This window comes from Tupaia chinensis, unplaced genomic scaffold (assembly GCF_000334495.1).
Source record: "Tupaia chinensis unplaced genomic scaffold, TupChi_1.0 Scaffold144326_1, whole genome shotgun sequence".
Lineage (NCBI taxonomy): Eukaryota > Metazoa > Chordata > Mammalia > Scandentia > Tupaiidae > Tupaia > Tupaia belangeri.
In genome coordinates this window covers 202,458-213,716 of record NW_006204184.1, presented here as the reverse complement: position 1 = coordinate 213,716, position 11,259 = coordinate 202,458, and the positions used below count along the sequence as shown (strand labels likewise).

Below are 11,259 nucleotides of genomic sequence, written 5' to 3'. Positions count from 1 at the left end.
GGAGTGCAGAAGGATAAACCAGGGTATTAGGCCTGCAAGGCCCTGGTGTTGGGTTCCTGTGCCTCCCAGCCAGACCTCCAAAGAGCAGAGTAGATAGTTCGTCTTCTTCCTCAAGAGCTTTGCTGTCCCTTGTCTCAGATACCAGAACTCAGATGACCACGAGCTGTCTCTAGCTCAGCTGGGTATTGGGTTAGAAGGGCTGACGTGGGGAGCCTGTCCATCTGCCATGGTGACAGACCTAGAAAAGCTAAGTCTCCAAACACAGCGGCTTTAAGGGAGCAGGACCAAAGCACAAAACCCCTCAGCAGTGGAGGCTTCTAGAGGCCCTAAGGAGTTGAACGTATTGTGAGCACTGGTTCACCTTTGCTTCTTTCTTCTGCTAAAAACTGTTGATGGACCCTGAGGCTTAGAGCCAGGAAGATGGAGGCTGTTTGGGGGATGTATTTTCTAACCTCACTCTTTGTAACCACAAAGGGAACAGGCAGAAAGGCCTTTTGTTCATTCCAGCCAGTCAGCAGGACTCCTGCTTTCCTCCGTCCACCACTGCCGCTCCCCAGCGAGGTCGCAGCATCAACAGCGGAAATCACCGGCCACCTTCCCGCCAGCTCAGCTGGAAGGCCAGCGAGTGTTTTGCAAAAAGCTGTTTATCTGAATTCCGAACGCATGGCAAAGGCTGCCGCTCTTTGAAGCTCTCTGCCCAGGCGTGCCAAGGGTTCCTGATGAAGCCAGAGTCAAGGCAGGCCCTCTTCCATGTGGCGGCAGCTGGCAGCCTGTGTGTCGTTGTCGTCTATGCTGGCGTATTTGAAGGTGTCTTTGTCCAAGTGGGCTACGAGCACTATGCAGAGATGCCAGTAGCCAGCCTCCCTGCCTTGCTAGCCATGCCCTTCAACTCGCTCATCAACCTGGCCTATGTGTTCCTGGGGCTATACTGGCTGCGGACAGACACCAGCGCCCTGGGACGCCTGGCCGAGGCACGGAGGGCTCGGTACCTGAAGGACGTCTTTGCCGCCATGGCCCTACTGTACGGCCCCATTCAGTGGCTACGGATCGCCACGCAAACGCACCCCATTGCCGTGCTTGACCAGTGGGTCACCTTGCCCATCTTTGCATGGCCAGTGGCCTGGTGCCTCTACCTAGACAGGGGCTGGAAGCCCTGCTTGTTCCTCTCCATCGAGTGTCTCTCCCTGGCCAGCTACAGCCTTGCTCTGCTGCACCCCTATGGGTTCGAGGTCACGCTGGGGGTTCATGTGGCAGCAGCCTGAGGGCAGAGCCTGCGTGTGTACGCACGCTACGGCAGTGCCTCCTCCACCACCTACCTAGTGCTGGGTGTGCTGTCCTGCCTGGGCTTCCTGCTCCTCAAGCTGTGCGACCATCAGCTCGCACAGTGGCGTCTCTTCCAGCACCTCACTGGCCACTTCTGGTCCAAGGTCTGTGATGTGCTCCAGTTCCACTTTGTGTTTTTGTTTCTAACCAATTTAAACACTTGCCAAAGACCTCACCGTGCAGGGAAGGTGCGCTGAGGTGCTGGAGGAGGCTGCATGACACGCGGTGCTCTGTGCTTGGGAGTTTTGGGGTGAAACTTTGCCATCTCCGTGCCTGACTTTCAGGAGAGGGGTGTCCATCCTACTGTTCTTATACATTTTCCATGGTTTGACATGTTTCAAAATAAAGCATCGGGGGATGACCCCAAGATATGTGGCCCGCTTGCTGTTGGAGACCTATCATCTGCAGTATTTTTGAGGTGTCTATTACAGGGTCAGGCTGGTGACAACTGGGTGATCTGGTCAGTGGGGCCAGCAGTGAATGTCCCCAGAGGTGGTTGGGTTCACAGACACCAAGTCACACTAAACACATGCCCAGCAAACTCAAGACATCTGTCATTGCCAAGCTGACTGATGTTCATACTAGCTATAGGCAGGTCACACAAAAGCCACTGTCCTCTCAGCCCCATGGTAAAACAAGGCAGAGGGCATCTCAAGCAGACACATGTTGAAAGTTGAATTCTCTATGGCAGGGGGGTCGGTGGGTCTGCCCTCAGGGCCAGGATGTAGCTTAGGTGCCCTTAGCAGCTAGGGTTCCTTGGGGCGTGCGAGTGTCACCACTGGAGAGCCTAGATCGTGGTCTGAGGAGTCCTCACACACCCCAGGTCCCTGTAAGTCACCATTTCTAGGTGGCTTCTGCTACGGCATGTGTCCCCAAATTCATGTGTTAAGATTTGGTTGTGAAGGTTGTAAGAGGAAACTTAATACCTACCACCACGGTGTGCAAGGTGGGCTGCTGGGAAGTGTCCAAGTGATTGACTCCTGGAAGCATGCCCTGGGTGCTGTTCTAGTCTGCCGTGACTTCTGAGAAGAGAGGCTTACTCTCATGTTTGGGGGCCACATCTGGCAGGGGTCTTCTTGGTGGATCACCTGGCAGAGGGCAGGAACAGGAGCAGAACAGTGTTTGTCTGTGTCCCCAAGGCTCCTTCCCTCCCAGAAACCTTCCAGGAGTCAATCATTTCTGAAGCTGCTGCCCTGTGAGAGCCTCTGGCTTGTGAGTTGGGGTGGTCTCTCCCTTGGAGACACTGGGGCTGCAGAAATGCCAAGGGTCTTGCCTTTGGATTGCCCCCCTCAGAACCCCCACATTGTCACACAACTTGGAGGCCTGTAAAGAGGCCCTCAGAATGCTGCCATCTGCCTCCCTGAGGGCAGGGTCTGTCTAGTTTCCAGCCCCAGTGCCCCATTCCTGCATCCTCAGATACCGAGCAGGGTCTCTAGCCTGAAGCTGTTCTTCCTGGCTGGCATCAGTTCAGGCCACGCCACACATGAAACGGATAAGCGATCAGTTACAGGAGCGAGGGCAGAGGAGCTGCTGAATGGCATCTCAGGATGGGCACCATGTGCCCACTCAGTGCCCTGGACTGGCTCCAGAGTCTCTAGGGTTTGCATGCGGCCTGTGGCTCTGATCAGCGAGGTGCTTTCAAAACTCGGTACCTGGCTGGACACAGGTAACCAGGCAGAACTCAACCAAACCACAGCTAAAGAACTCTCTGGAGACTCCACCAGGTGAGTGCCTGGGGCCGGTGGTAGGCAGGGAGCTGGGGCAACGTGGACTTAGGACCCGTTCTGCCTTGAGATCTCCATGTGCCCCACAAGAGGAAAACGTGGACAGCCTTGGGCTGAGGGAGAGCTGGAGGTGGGGGTGAGGAACAAAAGTACTAATGGGACAGGCTCTTTGCCTGGGGTCTGAGACCCCGCCAGAATGCCACCTCCAGGGCAGAGCCTGAATGAGGACAACGTGGAGGAGACCAGCACCAGCAGTCTGAGTCCCATGGCCCCGTGTTTACAGACCCTGTGTGCTCCATGTGGGAGGAAAGCATCAACATGTGGTCTGGGTGGGGGAGGAGGGGCGTGTCCGGATCAGCAGCGTACACGCCAGCTCTGGCACCCATGGAAGAGTGCCTGCTTGTACCTGTGGCTGTGTGGTGTGCAGGCGCGGCGCCCCGACCCTGCCAGTCCTCCTGGGTGGCTGTGAGTGATGTTTGTTCCCCTAAGAGCCTGCATTATCTACAAATAGGAGCAAAACAATCCAACTGCACTTCTCTGGGACCAGAAAGTGAGGCCGAGGCCAAGGGCAGAGCCATCACCACTTCAGCAGCACTTCGAGCCGGAGGTGGACTCGCAGCTTTCTGATCCTGGCTATTGTAACTTCAGCCGGGTTGAACTTCAAGAGTTTCAGTTTCTTTGTCTCTGGAACCTCTAAACTGTCAGGTCGTGCAGACCAAGAACAGCCATCACCAAGCACCCGCCTGCAGCTAATTGCTGCAGAGGAGCTGTGAGCAGCACCCTTTCCCTCCAGTGTTGGGACAGCCAGCACCCTCTGGGCCAGAGGCCAGGCAGGCTGAGGTCACAGCCCCAGAAGGGGGACTCACCTGGAAGGGAAGGGACACAGGAAGCCATTTAGCTAACGCTGCCTGTGCCTTGAGAAACGTGGATCACAAATGGGGTGAGGCCCGCTAGGTGCTCTCTGGGCGCACCTTGGCCTTGCACAGGCTTGGCTTTGGCTGCATTGCTCCAATGTAGGTTTGCCAGACTGAGCAAATAAAAATACATGGCACACAGTGCAATCTGAGTTTCAGATAAATGACAGAACTGCTTTAGCATAAGCACGTCAATGTGATATTCAAGATATATTTGTGGGGCCAGCAGGTGGTGTGGTGGTTAAGGCACTGGACACTCTCACATGGCAGACCACAGTTCGAGTCCCAGACCTGGTGGCTTGCTTTCTCACTTCTACCTGTGTCTGTCTTTTTCTAGTCAAATGAAAATAAATTTATAAGTTAAATTAATAATTTTTTTTTTTTTTTTTTTTTTTTTTAGAAAAAAGAGATACATTTGTGCACCTTATTTTGGTCAGAACCCCAGCAATAGAGAGGAGAGCGGGTTGGGCTTCCCAGGTTGCTACTCCTCTCAGCCATCCCCTCCGCATGAGACTCCCCAGGCCCTGAAGGACTAAAGGCCCCTGTGGTTCCTCCCCCCACGGCATAATTCTCCATGAAACCAGCCAATCGCACTAATTGAGGCCAGCCACCTGTTTTCTGTGGGGACCCTGTCTGACACGGAAGTGAAATGGAAACCAGGTCCTCAGAGCCTTACTACACAGGTGTTGGTCAAAGTGCAAACAGCCAGGTGGTGTGGTTAAGGCGCTGGATCCCCAACAACATGATTCAGGTCTCAGACCATGCAGCTGGAAAAACACGCAGGCTCATGTGGGTGTGTACCCAAAATCCTGAGAGGGGAATGGAGAAGGGATTGCGGCATGGTCGTTCCCCCTGTGGGGTGCTTTCTCATTCTCTCTCTTCCCGGTTAGCACATGTGCCCTGTAACAAGTGAAAAAGGGGGGGAGTGCTGATGGTTGTTGGTGCCTGCAGCCCACATGCCCCAACAGTTCTTAGCGAGCTGCTCTGTCAGTGAGGGCAACCGTGATTTTGAGAAGTATGGGGGGAACCAGCAGTTAGCGTAATGGCTATGTCGCTGGACTCCCACGTAGTCGACCGCGGTTCGTGTCCCGGACCCGGTGGCTTAAAACTCAAGCCGAGCGCGTGTGCGTGCGTGCCCAAGATCCCGAGAGGAGAATGGAGGAGAAGGGATTGCGGCGTGGCCATCCCCCCTGGGGAGTGATTTCTCGCTTTCTGTCTCTATGTCTCTCTCTGTTTTTCTGGCGAGCGCACGCGCCCTATAGCGAAAAACTCTCAAAAAAAAAATTAAAAAAAAGAAGAAGTATGGGCAGTACAGACATCACCCACAGCCACCCACAAGGACAGTCAGGATCAGGGCGCCCTGCCTGCACCCGCACCTCTGCATACCTCGTGGCCGCAAGTACACGCAGGCAGTCTTGCTGCTATTTTGGATACCCACCACCTACGTCTCCTGTTCACACTCTCCCTCCATATGGAGCACACGGGATCTGGAAAAGCGCGGCCACGGGACTCACTCTCAGGCTGCTGAGGCGGGGCTCCTCCACGCAGTCAGGCAGAGCACTTGAGGATCCCTGCATGGCCTTCCCGTGCCATTGTTTTGTGATCCTCATTTTCTCCTAAGGGCCACAGGCCAGACCACACCCACCAGCAAGCTGCTGGTGCACTTTTTCCAGCGGTGCCAAGCTGATGAGGGCGAGGGAAGATTGCCTTTGACTTTTTCTGAGCCCCTCCTGTCACGTGCGTGAGCACACACCCCCCCCCCCTAATATATGTGCATCTGTGTGCTGCAGGTTTGGGTTTGTTCTTCTGTAAACTGCTTGTTTCTAATTTTCCCTCTATTTTGGGGCTGTTTTTTGCTTATCAATTTCCAGCTCTTTTTATAGATATTAACCCTTCACCTGCCACAGAGATGACAAATTACCTTCTTACTCTATCGTTTGTCTTTTGACTTTGAGGTCTATCGGAGCAAAATGGTTGAAGATTGGTGTAGTCACATGTCTTTTCCTTCATAGCTTTTGGGTTTCTGGTCTTGCTTAAAACAGTTTTCCAGGGACCAGCGGATGGTGTGGTGGCTGAGGCACTGATTTCCACATGGCTGACCATGGTTCAGGTTCCAGACCCAGTGGCTTGAAAATCACAACAAATAAATAGATAAATAAATAAATGTTAAAAATAAAACAACAAAAAGTTCTCCAGGTACCTAGGTTATACTTGTGTACACATCAGCTAGTTTTATTAAATCATTTTCTAATTTAGCAATAGGATATGTACACTCGCCAGAGAGGAGAGAGACAGAGAGAGATGGATTCACTCCTGACAGTGCTCACTCACAATGCACTGCGGCCTCCTGGGCATGCGTGTTCTTGTCCAGGACCTCCTGTGCCGAGGGTCTGGAGCTGACTGAGGCCGAAGTGGATTTCGGTATCAAGACCCTGTTTTTTTGACTCATAGAATACACAAACCGGGAACCAGCAGTTAGCGTAATGGCTATGTCGCTGGACTCCCACGTAGTCGACCGCGGTTCGCGTCCCGGACCCGGTGGCTTAAAACTCACGCTGGGCGCATGTGTGTGCGTGCCCAAGATCCTGAGAGGAGAATGGAGGAGAAGGGATTGCGGCGTGACCATCCTCCCTGGGGGGTGATTTCTCGCTTTCTGTCTCTCTGTCTCTGTCTGTCTGGCGAGCGCACGTGCCCTATAGCAAAAACCTCTCCAGAAAAAAAAAATACACAAACCAAGAAATTATCCTCAAATAGAATTAGTATCAAATTATTTAGAGAGAGATTTTTGCTATATATGTGTGCTTGCTGGAGAGTGAGAAATCACCCCCTCACAGGAGAAGGCCACACCACAATCCCTTCTTCTGCATTCTTCTCCCAGGATTTTCACTGTAGGGTGTGAGTTTCAAGCTGCAGGATCCAGGACTCAAACTGTGTGGTCGGCCTAAGTCCAGTCCTAACTAACTACCATGCCACCTGCTTGCCCCCAAATGATTATTAAGTAGCTAAAATGCACAGTTGGCAATGCAACAGTGTAGCTGCGTCTAGTCTCTGCTCTGCACAGGTCCTGTGGCGTTGGGGTGAAGGAAGTGCTGTGTCTGAAGGTGGGCATCACCCACCCTGCCTGCTCTGGAAGTACAAACCAGGCGGTTTGTGTCCTCACATGAGAATCCAAATTGTCATGTGATTGGGAACTCTTCTCCCCCCAAGTGGAGGCTTCTGTTCCGGTCTGCTCTGGCCAGCATCCTTCATCCTGGGAGCTGCCTCTTGGCTCAGAGCAGTGGGTCTGAGGCCCAGCTGGTGGCCGTGGAGCACACCAGGTAATTCTAATCTCTTTGTGCTTATCTCATCTTTTCTTCAACTGCTCGTCTTTTGCTTTGATCTTTGCTGCTTCTCTTCAGAACTCCCACTAGGGCCCCAGCCAGTTCAGGCCTCGGACTGGAGATGTAGCAGAAGCAGTGATGTCTCAGCCAGGGCCCCTGAGGCAGGTCCCACCAGGCTCCGGACAGAGCCTGCTCCTGGGCCTTTCCTGCATGTGGGCCTCTCATGCAGGAGCGGGTTGACAGCAGCCTTGCCCTGCCTCCTGGGGTGCTCATGGGGCAGTTCCTCCTGGGGTGTGCGCGGTCCTGCATGTCTCTGGTGCTTATGCACGACAGCCACATGCTTCAACCCACCAGGAATTGCCAAGTGCCTTGCCAAAGTGGCTGCTGAAACCACAGCTCCCCAGGTTCTCACGGGCTTATTATCTGTTCTTGATGGCCTTCCCTAGCTAAAATCAAGCTTGCTTCTGAAAATTGCCCAGGGCAGGGGGTTAGTGGGCGCCAGGACAAAGTTTCGGTTCTGAGGGATGAATGTACTAATGCCATGAAAATGCATACTTCCCATGGTTAAGGTGGGAAATTTTGTTAGTGTTTAGCCATCAGTTTTCATTTTCTTTTTTTCTTTTTTTAAAGAGGTTTTAGCTATAGGGCGCGTGCACTCGCCAGACAGACAGAGAGAGACATAGAGACAGAAAGAGAGAAATCAGCTCCCAGGGGGGATGGCCACGCCGCAATCCCTTCTCCTCCATTCTCCTCTCAGGACCTTGGGCACAGACACACACGCGCCCGGTGTGAGTTTTAAGCCACCGGGTCCGGGACTTGAACCGCGGTCGACTACATGGGAGTCCAGTGACATAGCCGTTACGCTAACTGCTGGTCCCTCAGTTTTCATTTTCTAATGCTTTTCTTATTGTCGGACGGCATGGATGGTCCCCCACACACAATGGGACATCAATCCTTTTCTGCCATTTCTCCACCCCATCAGGATTTGGGGCATGGACACAAGCCTGGCTTGTTTTTCAGGCCACCAGGACCAGAATTCAAACCACGTCAACCACATGGGATCTGGCTTTCTATGCACAGGGCTGCTCAGGGTTGGTCTTGGCGAGTTTCCTAGGCTCTCCGTGCCTCAGTTTCTGCTCTCATGGGGAGGAGGCTGCTGGTGAGCTGCCAGAGAGAGGCGGAGACCCATGTCATGTGGCAGCAGCGGTTAAGCAGGACCAACTGCTAAGGAAAAGGACTTTAGAGAAGTCAAATGTCTTTCCAGTTCGTGGAGGCAGGAGGGAGCTGAGGTTGGCCCTTTGGGGCTCTCCACTTCCCAGTCACTCTGCTTTGTAACTGCATTCCAGGAAACCCTTGTTGCCAAGACTCTGCATCCAAATTTCATTTTAAAAATACACCCCCCCACCAGTTTTCTTATTCTGGTAAGAGACATGACAGAAAATTCGCTGTGCTCACCACTCTTAGGGGCTCAGTTTGGTGGCACACCTGTCATTGCATGACCATCGCCACCATCAGCTCCATGGCTCCTTCCATCCCTTAAGACTGGACTCCCCCCATTTGCATGTGTCACGTGTCCAGTGTGGACACAGAGGCCTCTGCACCGGCCGCCAGCACCTCAGTTTCACCTCAGTCCCCTGCCCTAGTTCACACACCACTTGAGAGTGCTCGCCATTGGAGACGCTGTGCCTGGCCAATCTGTACTGTTCAGTGACTGCAGTGTGTCGGCCTCCCAAGGGGCTTCTGCTAGGACACACAGCAAACGACAGATGCCCTCCTCCTCGAGGACTTCAGACTGGGGGCTATCGGTGATCATGGAGTTGGCACACTGGATCCAAACCACAACCTCTGGGCATATGCTGTTTACTGGAGACAGACCTCAACAGATGTCCCTGGACAAGAATGAGGAAAAGAGGCACTAGCTCCCCCTAACTTGAAGGACTCTAGTCTGGCTAGTGTAGGAGCAGACAAAACAGACTTTGGGACGAAACAAAAACATGTAAGGAATGATGCTGAAGAGGTTCGATATATATAAAGCAAAAATGGGCAAAACTCCAGGGAGATAGAGGCAGATCTAGCGTCCTGGAGTGAAGTTTGTAAAGGCTTCCCTCGGAGGTGCTCAGGTCAGAACCCAAAGCTCTCGGGACCAGCAGTTAGGGTAAATGGTTATGTTGCTGGACTCCCACGTAGTCAACCGCGGTTCGCGTCCCAGACCCAGTGGCTTAAACTCACACCGGGTGCGTGTGCGTGCGTGCCCAAGATCCCGAGAGGAGAATGGAGGAGAAGGGATTGCGGCATGACCATCCCCCTGGGGGGTGATTTCTCGCTTTCTCTCTCTCTGTCTCTCTCTGTCTGGCAAGCGCACATGCCCTATAGCAAAAACAAAACAAAACAAAACAAAAACACAAACAAACAAACAAACAAAACAACAACAACAAAAAAACCTTCTCCAAAAAGAAAAAAAAAAAGCCTTTTCACCAAGATGGCGCCAAAAGCGAAGAAGGAAGCTCCTGTCCCTCCCAAAGGTGAAGCTAAAGCAAAGGCTTTGAAGGCCAAGAAGGCAGCGCTGAAAGGCGTCCGCAGCCACAAAAAAAAAAGATCCGCACGTCACTCACCTTCCGGAGCTCAAGACTCTTTGGCTGTGGAAGCAGCCCAGATATTCTCGAAAGGGCCCCCCAGGAGAAACAAGCTTGACCACTGTGCCATCAAGTTCCCCCGACCACCGAGTCTGCCATGAAGAAGATAAAAGAAAACCACCATAAAAAGAAAACAAACAAAAGAACCCAAAGCTGTCATAGGAGCCCTGACGTCAGACTGCACGCATGCTCAGAAGACAGTGCACAGGGGGAGTGCACAGGGGGACCAGCAGGTGGTGTGGTGATTAAGGCGCTGGACACTTCCACGTGGCCGATCACGGTTGGAGTCCTGGACCTGGTGGCTTGCTTTCTCATTTTCCCTTTCTCTCTCTCTCTGTCTCTCTCTCTGTGTGTCTGTCTCTCTGGTCAAATTAAAATAAATGAATGAATAAATAAATTAAATTAAATTAATAATTCTTTAAAAAAAAAGTGCACAGGACCTCGAGCCAGTAACACACAAGCATGGTCTCTCACATGGCAATTTTATTTTCAAAAATCATGAAAACTTAATACAACTCAGAACTGTATTAATACAAAGATGCGTGACACTAGTGGGAGACTGTGAACGTGACAGTTTCAGAAGCAGACCTCTTGCTTTGAAATTTTGCCAGAGGACATGTGCACCCACTGGCAGGAGGCAGAGAGGGAGATGTCACACCACAATTCCTTCTCCTCCATTTCTCCTTCTGGGACTTCGGGCACTCATGCACAGGTGGCTAGCATGTTTTTTCAAGCTGCCAGGTCCAGAACTCAAACCATGCAGTCAGCCATCATGCCACCACTTGGTCTTAGAAGCAGACCTCTGTAGAAATGTTTGCTGTGTTGTAATATGACCCACTAAAGGGTACATACATTAAGCATACAACTTGCATTTTTTCAGGGCCAGCTCTGTGGCCTGGTAGTTAAGTGTGCCAGCTCCCACAGTTCGAATCCCAGACCTAGAAGCTTGGGAAACATATGCGTGTGTGCATGCATACTCAGAATCCCCACAGGATGGAGAAATGGAGGAGACCAAATGGTGTGACCATGACCCATCGGTGAGTGCTTTCTCTGTCTCCTCTGCTCTGGCTGTGTCTCTCTGATAAACACACACCCTCTGGCAATTAAAAAAAATAAAAACCAAAAATACAAATTAAAATAAATAAATAAATGGGTCCGGCAGTTGGTGTGGTGGTTAAAGGCACTGGACTCCCACATGGCCATTCGAGTACTGGGCCTGGCGGTTTGCTTTCTAATGTCTCCCCTCTCTCTTTCTCGCTTACTCTGTCCTGCTCTGACCAAATTTAAATAAATACATAAAGTTAAATTAAAAATAATTCTTAAAAGAAATTAAAATCCTGTTAGT

At 51.9% G+C, this 11,259-nt stretch overlaps 1 protein-coding gene across 1 annotated transcript in view; it reads left to right on the top strand.

Moving 5' to 3' along the window:
• Nucleotides 1-1,698, top strand: part of TMEM187 (transmembrane protein 187) — a 6,145-nt gene extending 4,447 nt beyond the window's left edge. Inside the window, 1 exon segment of the mRNA XM_006166679.3 lies at nucleotides 508-1,698. Within this exon segment, the coding sequence (XP_006166741.1) occupies nucleotides 508-1,520 (1,013 nt within the window). The 3' untranslated portion in view covers nucleotides 1,521-1,698.
• Nucleotides 1,699-11,259: the final 9,561 nt, after the last annotated feature.